Here is an 11,385-nt window from a genome sequence, read left to right as displayed (position 1 = left end):
TCCCTCCCTCACACAACCACAGTGGAAAGAATGGAGGATATCTTGGCCTGGAATCAATCTGCATTCATCACAGTATCCCAGGCACAGGGACCAAATCTGTGTTCGTCATTGTGCCCTGCAAAGTTGTAGTATATTTCCTGAACATCTTATTCACAGACACACTGGCACTGCAGTGATTGAACGAACACACACAAACATGTATTACAAAAGGAAAATCCAGTTAGATGGAAAATAACTTTAATAAAACTCATATGAAAACAAAAAACAGTGAAAGCATAAAAGCCTGTACATTTGACCATATTCAGTGTCAGAGACTTAAGAAGGCTGGCGGTGAGAAATACAGCAGCAATACACATGAACCCACAGTGACAACCATTATAGCCTCAGGCATTAGGGCCCAAGGGTTCATTTACATCATATACATGTAGACTCCTATACGGATATTGCACAAAATCAAAACAGAGAGCACCTCATGACAAAACCAGGAAGTAGCTTTGAATCACAGTGTTACGCCCTCTGCTGGCAAACCCCTTCCATAGGTCTTAAACTCCGCCCAATTTGGCTGATCTAAAAAACAAATACACTGAAAAAAGAAAGCGACACATTTTGCACACAAACATTCCATTTCTGAACAGATTCTTTAAAACACAGTAAAAACAAACCTAAATCAACTGAAGGTTTTCTTTGTTTTGGTCCTAAAAGGCATTTTGTAACATGCTTCGTTTATTCATTGTGGTTATTGTCATGTGAGCAGCTTGGTGCTTTGAAAGACTAGATCTGACATCCGTAGGCAAGTCTATGTCTAAGACCGAATCTCCATGGGGCCGCGATAATGCCTCCACGGGGCCGCGATAATGCCTCCACGGGGCCGCGATAATGCCTCCACGGGGCCGCGATAATGCCTCCATGGGGTAGTGTGGTGATGACTCACCCATTGTGCCTGTTCTGTTTGTCCAACAACAACCATAACTTGATTAAATGGAACACAGGAATGTTACATCCACATTCCAAAGCTGGAACACAAAATTAAGTTGTAGAAAAATGTTAAGCTCCCTCTTCCTTGTATTTCAAATGGTTCCAGTATTTGATGGTCTAATTCACCCCATTTCTCAATGGCTGAAGTTGCGTAACCGAATTGAACTGCCCCCTCTGGACACCTCTCCTCTAGAGCTAAACCACCAAATCAAAGTTAACTCCAATGTTAACTCCAATGTTAACTCCAATGTTTTTCTACAGTTTTACTCCAAGTAGGATAACAGCCTTCATGAGAAATACTATAATATTGGTAACCATCTGGATATCACTGGGATAGTCTATTCAGTGTGGAGAGCATGCACGGCAAATCTTCCCAACACCGGGACACAGTGTCCTTTGCCCCAGCTTGCTGAGCACTGCTTTTCCAAAGTTGTGCTAACATTAGTGAGGGAAATAGCTAGCTACTACGAGGGGACAGCATAAGCGGAGTGTGGAAAGTTGTTGTTTAGCTATCGGCAAGAAACATCCAGAAAAATTTGGCCATGCAGCGTGTCTCTCTCTGTGTACACACACACACACACACACACACATAAATAAAAAGTAGTCTGGCACATATACATGTCCTATAGCATCTTAATAACATCTTAAAATGAAAATAAAAAAAAACATTTTAAAAAACTAAACAAATACAATCTTCTCGCAGTTTTTAGGCACACTTTCGAGATGAACTGGAGGCCTTGCGAGGAAAAGTCCAATAAGACGCACTTCCTCTGGCTATGTGCACGTTTTGGCGTCGTTTTAAGACACGGTGTGAGGCCTTGAGTGGGTGTGGTCAACCCTGACCTCTCCCTTTAGTTCAACATAAGGCAGATCAGAAGTCTTGCTAATAGGTGGGTGAAACCACCCCCGTCCCCTTCCTTCCTCATTGGTTCAGTCTAGTCCAGTCTCCAAGGGGGCAGTCCATTCACAACTCAGAGGGGGGGCTCTGACTCTCACTGAGCAGTACAATACTCGCAACCACATTACCCACAAATATGTCACATGATCAGGGAGAGGCAATGGGACTGCTGGACTGGCTGGAGGCACACAGCAGCTTCAAAAGTCAGAGGAAATGCAAAGGGAGGGGGATTTAAGCCTGTAAGAGCATGTGTGTTTAAGATAGCCTTCAGACAGGCCCAGTCCTGTCTGGTCTTCACCCCTTAGCAACACCTACCCCCCCACTGTCACTGTTGTCCCAGCACTGGATAGACCTTTAACATTTCACCCTCCAGCTCCAGGATGTGCGACTGTCTGTTCTAGGAGCGGTTGTCTTTGACCACGTTGTGGGCCATCCAGTTGACTTTGGTGGTCCAGCTCTCTCTCAGCGCCTCGTCAAACTTTTGGCGGAACTGTTTCAGTGCCTCGTCGTCGGTCTTCCCCAGGGCCAGAGAGTCCTACAGGTGGAGAAGGGGGGGCTTAACAACTACTCTTATTGCAGCATAACATAAATGATTTTGGACAGTACATTTCTGTAGCACATGTAAACTGTAGCCCATGTGAAGCGGCCAACTATGTACTGCATGTGTCTGTGTGTGTGTGCGTACGTCTTACCTTTAGGTACTGTATATCCTTGACGGAGGTGAGCTCAGGCAGTCCAGCAGTCAGCATGAGGGCAAAGAGGGTGATGAAGAGGTTCCCATTCCGCCTTAGAATCAGGTAGGCTTGTTCACAGTAATTACGGAAACTAGGCACAACACACACATTCTGTTCACTATACACTCACTCAACTAGCACATAGATAAATGATTAAAATAATAAGGCAATAGATAGTATTCCAGGCCTGGATCACCTGAGTAGTGAAAGGGGACAGAAGCTCACCTGCCAAACTTCTCAGTGTTGCCCGTCTTTCCCTGTTGGATGACGTGGATGAAGTCATGGGTCAGGATGAAGGGGACGCGTTCCCTCTTGATGCCAAACTTGGACTTGAAGTTCCCCAGGATATGCCCAAAGTCTATGTGGAAGAGCTGAGAGACACACAGGATGTAAGAACTTCATTCTGAGCTCCATTAAAAGACCATAAATGAACCTCTGTGATTTAGCCTGTTGTAGAGGGGAGCACCTCAACCCACCTGCCCAGTGCTGCGGACCATGATGTTGTCACTGTGGCGGTCACCTATCCCCAGGACGTAGGTGGCCACGCAGTAGCCTGCACATGACAGGGTGAACTCCTCGATCGCCTTCTCCAGAGCATCTCTGCATAGTGCACAAACACAAAACAAAGTGTTGGCCAAGTGGGAGACCTCACTGTAGAAATTTTTTTTTTTTTTTACATCATCAATCTACATGCCCCATAATGACAAAGCAAAAACAGGTTTTTAGAAAGATATGACGCTACAATCTTGGCACACATGTACAGTATTTGTGGAGTTTCTCCCATTCTTCTCTGCAGATCCTCTCAAGCTCTCAGGTTGGATGGGGAAAGTCGCTGCACAGCTATTTTCAGGTCTCTCCAGAGATGTTTGATCAGGTTTAAGTCCTGGCTTTGGCTGAGCCACTCAAGGACATTCAGAGACTTGTCCCGAAGCCACTCTTGTGTTGTCTTGGCTGTGTGCTTAGGGTTGTTGTCCTATTGGAAGGTGAACCATCGCCCCCAGTCTGACGTCCTGAGATCTCTGGAGCCTCAATCCTGACTAGTCTCCCAGTCCCTGCTGCTGAAAAACATCCCCACAGCATGATGCTGCCATCACCATGCTTCACCGTAGGGATGGTGCCAGGTTTCCTCCAGACGAGACGCTTGGCATTAAGGCCAAAGAGTTCAATATTGGTTTCATCAGACCAGATAATCTCATTTCTCATGGTCGGAGAGTCCTTTAGTTGCCTTTTGGCAAACTCAAAGCGGGCTGTCATGTGCCTTTTACTGAGGAGTGGCTTCCGTCTGGCCACACTACCATAAAGGCCTGATTGTTTGAGTGCTGCAGAGATGGTTGTCCTTCTAGAAGGTTCTTCCATCTCCACAGATAAACTCTGGAGCTCTGACCAGTGTGATCATCGGGTTCTTACTCTGACAACTGTGGCACCTTATATAGACAAATGTGTGCCTTTCCAAATCATGTCCAATCAACTGAATTTACCACTGGTGGACTCCAATCAAGTTGTAGAAACATCTCAAGGATGATCAATGAAAACAGGATGCACGTGAGCTCAATTTCAAGTCTCATAGCAAAGGGTCTGAATACTTATGTAAATAAGGTATTTCTGTTTTTAATACATTTGCTAAAATTTCTAAAAACCTGTTTTTGCTTTATCATTATGGGGTATTGTGTGTAGATTGATGAGAATATATATATTTTAAAATCATTTTAGAATAAGGCTGTGACGTAACATGGAAAAAGTTGAGGGGTCTGAATACTTTCTGAAGGCACTGTATCTATGAAATATGTCAGTAATACACATTTTTATATTAAAAAAGTGTTGTCTTACCCAGAGTTCTTCTCTTTGAGCCAGTTAAGTAGCGCATCCTTGTTGAAAGCTGCGGCGGCTGCCACGTTGCTGCTGGTCAGCTGGATGTTGGCGATGGTATCCGCCGACGACACCACCTCGATCAGCCCTGACCGGTCCCCAGTTGCTAGGCAACCGTAAGGTACAATTCTGCACAGACACGAGGAAACATTTTGTTCCAATTAATCATCATAAACACCATTGAGATGCATCCTATAATTTCCCCCCCGCTCTGTCTCGACATACGACCAGAATGTACGCATGATTACACTCCAAACACCACATCACAGCGGTTTCATTATCCTCACCATTATCATCCTCTCTGCAGAGCTCCCTCCCTCTCCTCTCCTCTCTGAACCCTTGTCCCTGTAACCTAAAGGCCTGCCCCCAAGCTCAACTGTCAAAACAATCCCACACACTGCTTGGCTCCAGATGTGTGTGTCTGTGTGTGTTAGAGTATGAGAGCGAGCGCTAGTGTGTGTGGATTTGATTAGGATGAGAAGCAGGGCAGTGTGTGTGTGATGCTGGGGGTATGGATGTGGGGGGTTAGAGGTCAGGCTAGCAGGGGGTGATTTAGGGTCCCCCCCCAACACAGCTTCCTCTTCCCCACAGAGAGCAGGAACAAACAAGCCTGACTGACAGAGTCCGCCTGAGGAAACACACACACACACACACACACACACACACACACACACACATCTCTTATCATATTAATATACACACCTGAGGTCCAGATTGGCCTCCTTCCATAGCAGGTCCATCAACCTCAAGATCTGCAGTGTCAACATGTCTTGTCTCAGGTCTGAAGCGAGGTAGAGAGAAACAATTACAGTCTTTCATTCATCCTTCCATCTTCTTTCACCTTCCATAAAACACATCCCTCCATTTTGACCTCACTATTCTTCCCTCTCACTCTCCCCCACTCCCTCTCTCCCCCTGAACTTTAGTGATCTGACATTTCCTCTGTTAGAGCCACCTCCCTCAGCCCTCGTACCGTCTCCGTTCTTGAAGATGATTCCCAGGGTGTCTCCCCCCAGAAGCTTGTTGTTGTAGACGATCCACAGAGGCTTCATCTTCGAGTCCATGTACCGACACCTCTCCACACTGGCAAGGGGGAGGAGGGGAAAGAGCAGGGAGGGCCGAGACAAATAAAAAGACAAGAACAAGAAAAAAATGAGTCAAATCAAAGTCATCCAACCACATCCACTCCCAGATCACCCTCTCCACTCCCCTCTAACCTCTCCCCCCTGACCCTTACTTGATTCCAGAGAGCAGGACACTGGGGTTGAGAGGGGAGTGCAGGTCAGAGAGGGTCTCTGTGTAGCCACTCTGTCTCAGACAAGTCATCATGGCCTCTTTGGTGAGCATGGCCTCCTTGGTCTTACTGCGTGCGTTCTTGATGGTGCCCAGCTTGATCAGCTCGTTCACAGACTTCAGCTTGCTCAGAGCCTCCACCTAGATGGAGAGAGGGGGCGTAATGTTGTTACAACGTGATGTAATAATGAAATAATGATTCAATTATACCACGGATGTATGCGGTATTTATGCACTATAATGCAATTGCCTTCCAAATATGTCGCATGACAGCATGGTCTTCCTGAAACATCCCACAGTGTGGTAGCTAACTCCAAAACAGGAAGGAGAGGGGGATGGACAGTGATGGACAGGAAGTGGGAGGAAGCTGCCAACAGTGCGGATGTCTGTGCTAATACAGTAGAGGTCAGAGGTCAGGCTGCTGTCATCTGACTTCTTTATAAATAACCTCATTCTGAACTGACAGAGGAAACTATAGAATTATAGGTGGTGACAGAAATAGATGTACTGTAGTGATTAACTCATGACTTAAGGTTGGAGTCAGGATGTGTGTGTTGGGGTCCTACCTGTTTCTTCAGGACCTCAATGTGAGGGATGCTGCCGCGACAGTAGGCCTCGAGGATGAGAGAGAACTGGACAGAGACGGCTGGCATGTGCATCTCTGACCTGCAGGGGGCAGCACAGTCACCCTACAGTTACTCATACCTGGGGTTGGTTAACATACTTCACATCACTGAAATTATACCATGAAAGAAATACAGCCTATCTCTCTGAAAATGCATTTTTGTTCTTTGCACACATGCTCTCTCTTGCTTTTTCATGTACACAATTCTCTCTCACTCACCTGAGATGCCAGAAGAGGAAGTGTCCTATGTTGCGGTTGCACTGAGCTCTGTTCAGCAGGAATCGGGTGAGCGCACAGTCATAGTAGGGTTCATAACGTAACACCTGGACCAGCTGGAGCAGGTACTGAGACAACTCCTCATCACTGGGGGGGAGAGTGGAGAGAGGAATATGAAGTAGGAAGAGGGGGAGAGGAGGGAGAGAGGCAGTGAGTAAGTCATTACAACAGTAAGAGACCTAGGAATAGGTATGTGCGAGTGTGTGGACTACCTCATATCCCTCAGGCAGCCCACAGCATACTCTCTGACATACTGGTCTGGATAGTTAAAGTCGAGCAGCTCCAGAGCGTCCCTGGGACTCAGCTTGGGCCAGATCTGCAGCAAGGCCTGGAGCTGAGAGAGAGAGAGATAGAGATCCTTCACTATGCTTTATAACCAATACAGGAGCACAGCAGATATTTGAAGGGGACTGATGAGGGAAATAGTGGTATGGGCTAGGGGTCCATTTAGGATCAGACCACTCAGACAACATTTTCATCAGACTGGAATGAATAGAATAGTTATTGCAATTGAGAAGGAATTGATTGGGTTAAAAATACACAGGCTAGGTTCATCTGGCACAGTATGAAAAGGTATGCACTCACTACTGTAAGTTGCTCTGGATAAGAGTGTCTGCTAAATGACAAAATGTAAATGTATGTACCTGGGCCATGTCCTCATGTTTGCTCCACTTGACGGAGAGCAGCAGTTTGGGCAGTGACTGGGGGAAGTTCTCCATGCAGTCGTAGCGTAGTGTCCAGATGAGGTCCTTCTCATTCTCACACAGCTGGGACAGAGGGTCCCTCTCCATGATCTCCTTCAGCTCGATGTGGAACTTCTTACCGCCTCGGCCCTGTGGGGAAACAGCAGTGGTGGTCAGTCACCACTAGGTGGCAGCAAAGGGTAAGAAATCACACTATGTAAATCAAATCAAATTTTATTTGTCACATACACATGGTTAGCAGATGTTAATGCGAATGGTAGCGAAATGCTTGTGCTTCTAGTTCCGACAATGCAGTAATAACGAACAAGTAATCTAACTAACAATTCCAAAAAAACTACTGTCTTATAACACAGTGTAAGGGGATAAAGAATATGTACATAAGGATATATGAATGAGTGATGGTACAGAGCAGCATAGGCAAGATACAGTAGATGATATCGAGTACAGTATACACATATGAGATAAGTATGTAAACCAAGTGGCATAGTTAAAGTGGCTAGTGATACATGTATTACATAAGGATGCAGTCGATGATATAGAGTACAGTATCAACGTATGCATATGAGATGAATAATGTAGGGTAAGTAACATTATATAAGGTAGCATTGTTTAAAGTGGCTAGTGATATATTTACATCATTTCCCATCGATTCCCATGATTAAAGTGGCTGGAGTAGAGTCAGTGTCATTGACAGTGTGTTGGCAGTAGCCACTCAATGTTAGTGGTGGCTGTTTAACAGTCTGATGGCCTTGAGATAGAAGCTGTTTTTCAGTCTCTCGGTCCCAGCTTTGATGCACCTGTACTGACCTCGCCTTCTGGATGACAGCGGGGTGAACAGGCAGTGGCTCGGGTGGTTGATGTCCTTGATGATCTTTATGGCCTTCCTGTAGCATCGGGTGGTGTAGGTGTCCTGGAGGGCAGGTAGTTTGCCCCCGGTGATGCGTTGTGCAGACCTCACTACCCTCTGGAGAGCCTTACGGTTGAGGGCGGTGCAGTTGCCATACCAGGCGGTGATACAGCCCGCCAGGATGCTCTCGATTGTGCATCTGTAGAAGTTTGTGAGTGCTTTTGGTGACAAGCCGAATTTCTTCAGCCTCCTGAGGTTGAAGAGGCGCTGCTGCGCCTTCCTCACGATGCTGTCTGTGTGAGTGGACCAATTCAGTTTGTCTGTGATGTGTATGCCGAGGAACTTAAAACTTGCTACCCTCTCCACTACTGTTCCATCGATGTGGATGGGGGGGTGTTCCCTCTGCTGTTTCCTGAAGTCCACAATCATCTCCTTAGTTTTGTTGACGTTGAGTGTGAGGTTATTTTCCTGACACCACACTCCGAGGGCCCTCACCTCCTCCCTGTAGGCCGTCTCGTCGTTGTTGGTAATCAAGCCTACCACTGTTGTGTCGTCCGCAAACTTGATGATTGAGTTGGAGGCGTGCATGGCCATGCAGTCGTGGGTGAACAGGGAGTACAGGAGAGGGCTCAGAACGCACCCTTGTGGGGCCCCAGTGTTGAGGATCAGCGGGGAGGAGATGTTGTTGCCTACCCTCACCACCTGGGGGCGGCCCGTCAGGAAGTCCAGTACCCAGTTGCACAGGGCGGGGTCGAGACCCAGGGTCTCGAGCTTGATGACGAGCTTGGAGGGTACTATGGTGTTGAATGCCGAGCTGTAGTCGATGAACAGCATTCTCACATAGGTATTCCTCTTGTCCAGATGGGTTAGGGCAGTGTGCAGTGTGGTTGAGATTGCATCGTCTGTGGACCTATTTGGGCGGTAAGCAAATTGGAGTGGGTCAAGGGTGTCAGGTAGGGTGGAGGTGATGTGGTCCTTGACTAGTCTCTCAAAGCACTTCATGATGACGGATGTGAGTGCTACGGGGCGGTAGTCGTTTAGCTCAGTTACCTTAGCTTTCTTGGGAACAGGAACAATGGTGGCCCTCTTGAAGCATGTGGGAACAGCAGACTGGTATAGGGATTGATTGAATATGTCCGTAAACACACCGGCCAGCTGGTCTGCGCATGCTCTGAGGGCGCGGCTGGGGATGCCGTCTGGGCCTGCAGCCTTGCGAGGGTTAACACGTTTAAATGTCTTACTCACTTCGGCTGCAGTGAAGGAGAGACCGCATGTTTCCGTTGCAGGCCGTGTCAGTGGCACTGTATTGTCCTCAAAGCGGGCAAAAAAGTTATTTAGTCTGCCTGGGAGCAAGACATCCTGGTCCGTGACTGGGCTGGGTTTCTTCCTGTAGTCCGTGATTGACTGTAGACCCTGCCACATGCCTCGTGTCTGAGCCGTTGAATTGAGATTCTACTTTGTCTCTGTACTGGCGCTTAGCTTGTTTGATAGCCTTGCGGAGGGAATAGCTGCACTGTTTGTATTCAGTCATGTTACCAGACACCTTGCCCTGATTAAAAGCAGTGGTTCGTGCCTTCAGTTTCACACGAATGCTGCCATCAATCCACGGTTTCTGGTTAGGGAATGTTTTAATCGTTGCTATGGGAACGACATCTTCAACGCACGTTCTAATGAACTCGCACACCGTATCAGCGTATTCGTCAATGTTGTTGTCTGAAGAGGAGTAGCAAGGGGTGTGCGCTAAAGGTAGAAGTTAAAATGTAATCAGAGAACACTGCAAGTAATCCTATCCCCCATTAGAGGGATAAAAATAGATCTGTACTGGCACACACGTTAGATTGCTTTATGGATCCACAAGAAACATTGTTAGCCAACACACAGAGCTTGAAAGCTTGAGACAAGAAAACCTCCAACCTCCAATCCCCATCATACACCCCCCACCCCCTTGCAATGGGCATGTTTTGGCAAGCCCCCTGCTTCACATAGTGTTACATAACCATCTGTGTCCTGTCCCACAGGGTCTTTATGAGGGTTGATGTATGTGTGTGTGTGTGTGTGTGTGTGTATACACAGTACCAGTCAAAAGTTGACGCACCTACTCATTGTTTTTTCTTTATTTAGACTATTTTCTACATTGTAGAATAATAGTGAAGACATCAAAACTATGACTCAAAATTTGGAATCATTCAGTAACCAAAAAAGTTGAAAAAAAATCCAAATATATTTGAGATTCTTCAAAGTAGCCACCCTTTGACTTGATGACAGCTTTGCACACTTTTGGCATTCTCTCAACCAGCTTCACCTGGAATACTTTTCCAACAGTCTTGAAGGAGTTCCCACATATGCTGAGCACTTGTTGGCTGCTTTTCCTTCACTCTGCCGTCCAACTCATCCCAAACCATCTCAATTGGGTTGAGGTCGGGTGATTGTGGAGGCCAGGTCATCTGATGCAGCACTCCACCACTCTCCTTGATCAAATAGCCCTTACTCAGCCTGGAGGTGTGTTGGGTCATTGTTCTGTTGAAAAACAAAGGATAGTCCCACTAAGCGCAAATCAGATGGGAAGGCGTATCACTGTAGAATGCTGTGGTAGCCATGCTGATTGAGTGTGCCTTGAATTCTAAATAAATCACAGACAGTGTCACCGGCAAAGCACCCTCACCTCCATGAGTCACGGTGGGAACCACACATGCAGAGATCATCCGTTTATCTACTCTGCCTCACAAAGACACGGCGGTTGGAACCAGAAATGTCAAATTTGGACCAAAGGAGAGATTTCCACCGGTCTAATGTCCATTGCACGTGTTTCTTGGCCCAAGCAAGTCTCTTCTTCTTATTGGTGTCCTTTAGTAGTGGTTTCTTTGCAGCAATTTGACCATGAAGGCCTGATTCACACAGTCTCCTCTGAATAGTTGATGTTGAGACGTGTCTGTTACTTGAACTCTGAAGCATTTATTTGGGGGTAACTCTGGGTCTTCCTTTCCTGTGGCGGTCCTCATGAGAGCTAGTTTCATCATAGCGCTTGATAGTATTTGCGACTGCACTTGAAAAAACATTCAAAGTGCTTGACATTTTCCGTATTGACTGACCTTCATGTCTTAATGTAATGGTGGACTGTTGTTTCTCTTCGCTTATTTGAGCTGTTCTTGCCATAATATGGACATGGT

General features: G+C 46.6%; 1 protein-coding gene across 5 annotated transcripts in view; it reads right to left on the bottom strand.

Moving 5' to 3' along the window:
- Nucleotides 1–220: 220 nt before the first annotated feature.
- The window catches only part of LOC112266167 (phosphatidylinositol 4,5-bisphosphate 3-kinase catalytic subunit beta isoform-like), a 141,569-nt gene continuing 130,404 nt past the window's right edge, over nt 221–11,385 (bottom strand). For all 5 annotated transcript variants that reach the window (XM_042296354.1, XM_042296352.1, XM_042296353.1 and 2 more), the window contains 12 exons: nt 7,312–7,500; nt 6,880–7,001; nt 6,611–6,754; nt 6,333–6,432; nt 5,711–5,907; nt 5,447–5,556; nt 5,176–5,254; nt 4,435–4,602; nt 3,084–3,207; nt 2,833–2,978; nt 2,566–2,698; nt 221–2,408 (listed from right to left, as the gene is read on the bottom strand). In XM_042296354.1, coding sequence (XP_042152288.1) covers nt 2,271–2,408; nt 2,566–2,698; nt 2,833–2,978; nt 3,084–3,207; nt 4,435–4,602; nt 5,176–5,254; nt 5,447–5,556; nt 5,711–5,907; nt 6,333–6,432; nt 6,611–6,754; nt 6,880–7,001; nt 7,312–7,500 — 1,650 coding nt within the window. In that variant the 3' untranslated portion in view covers nt 221–2,270. The remainder of the gene's footprint in view (nt 2,409–2,565; nt 2,699–2,832; nt 2,979–3,083; nt 3,208–4,434; nt 4,603–5,175; nt 5,255–5,446; nt 5,557–5,710; nt 5,908–6,332; nt 6,433–6,610; nt 6,755–6,879; nt 7,002–7,311; nt 7,501–11,385) is intronic.

This window comes from Oncorhynchus tshawytscha, linkage group LG13, assembly GCF_018296145.1.
Source record: "Oncorhynchus tshawytscha isolate Ot180627B linkage group LG13, Otsh_v2.0, whole genome shotgun sequence".
In the NCBI taxonomy this organism is placed as follows: Eukaryota; Metazoa; Chordata; class Actinopteri; order Salmoniformes; family Salmonidae; genus Oncorhynchus; species Oncorhynchus tshawytscha.
Note: the sequence above shows the minus strand (reverse complement) of the source record. Positions and strands in the feature narration are given on the sequence as shown.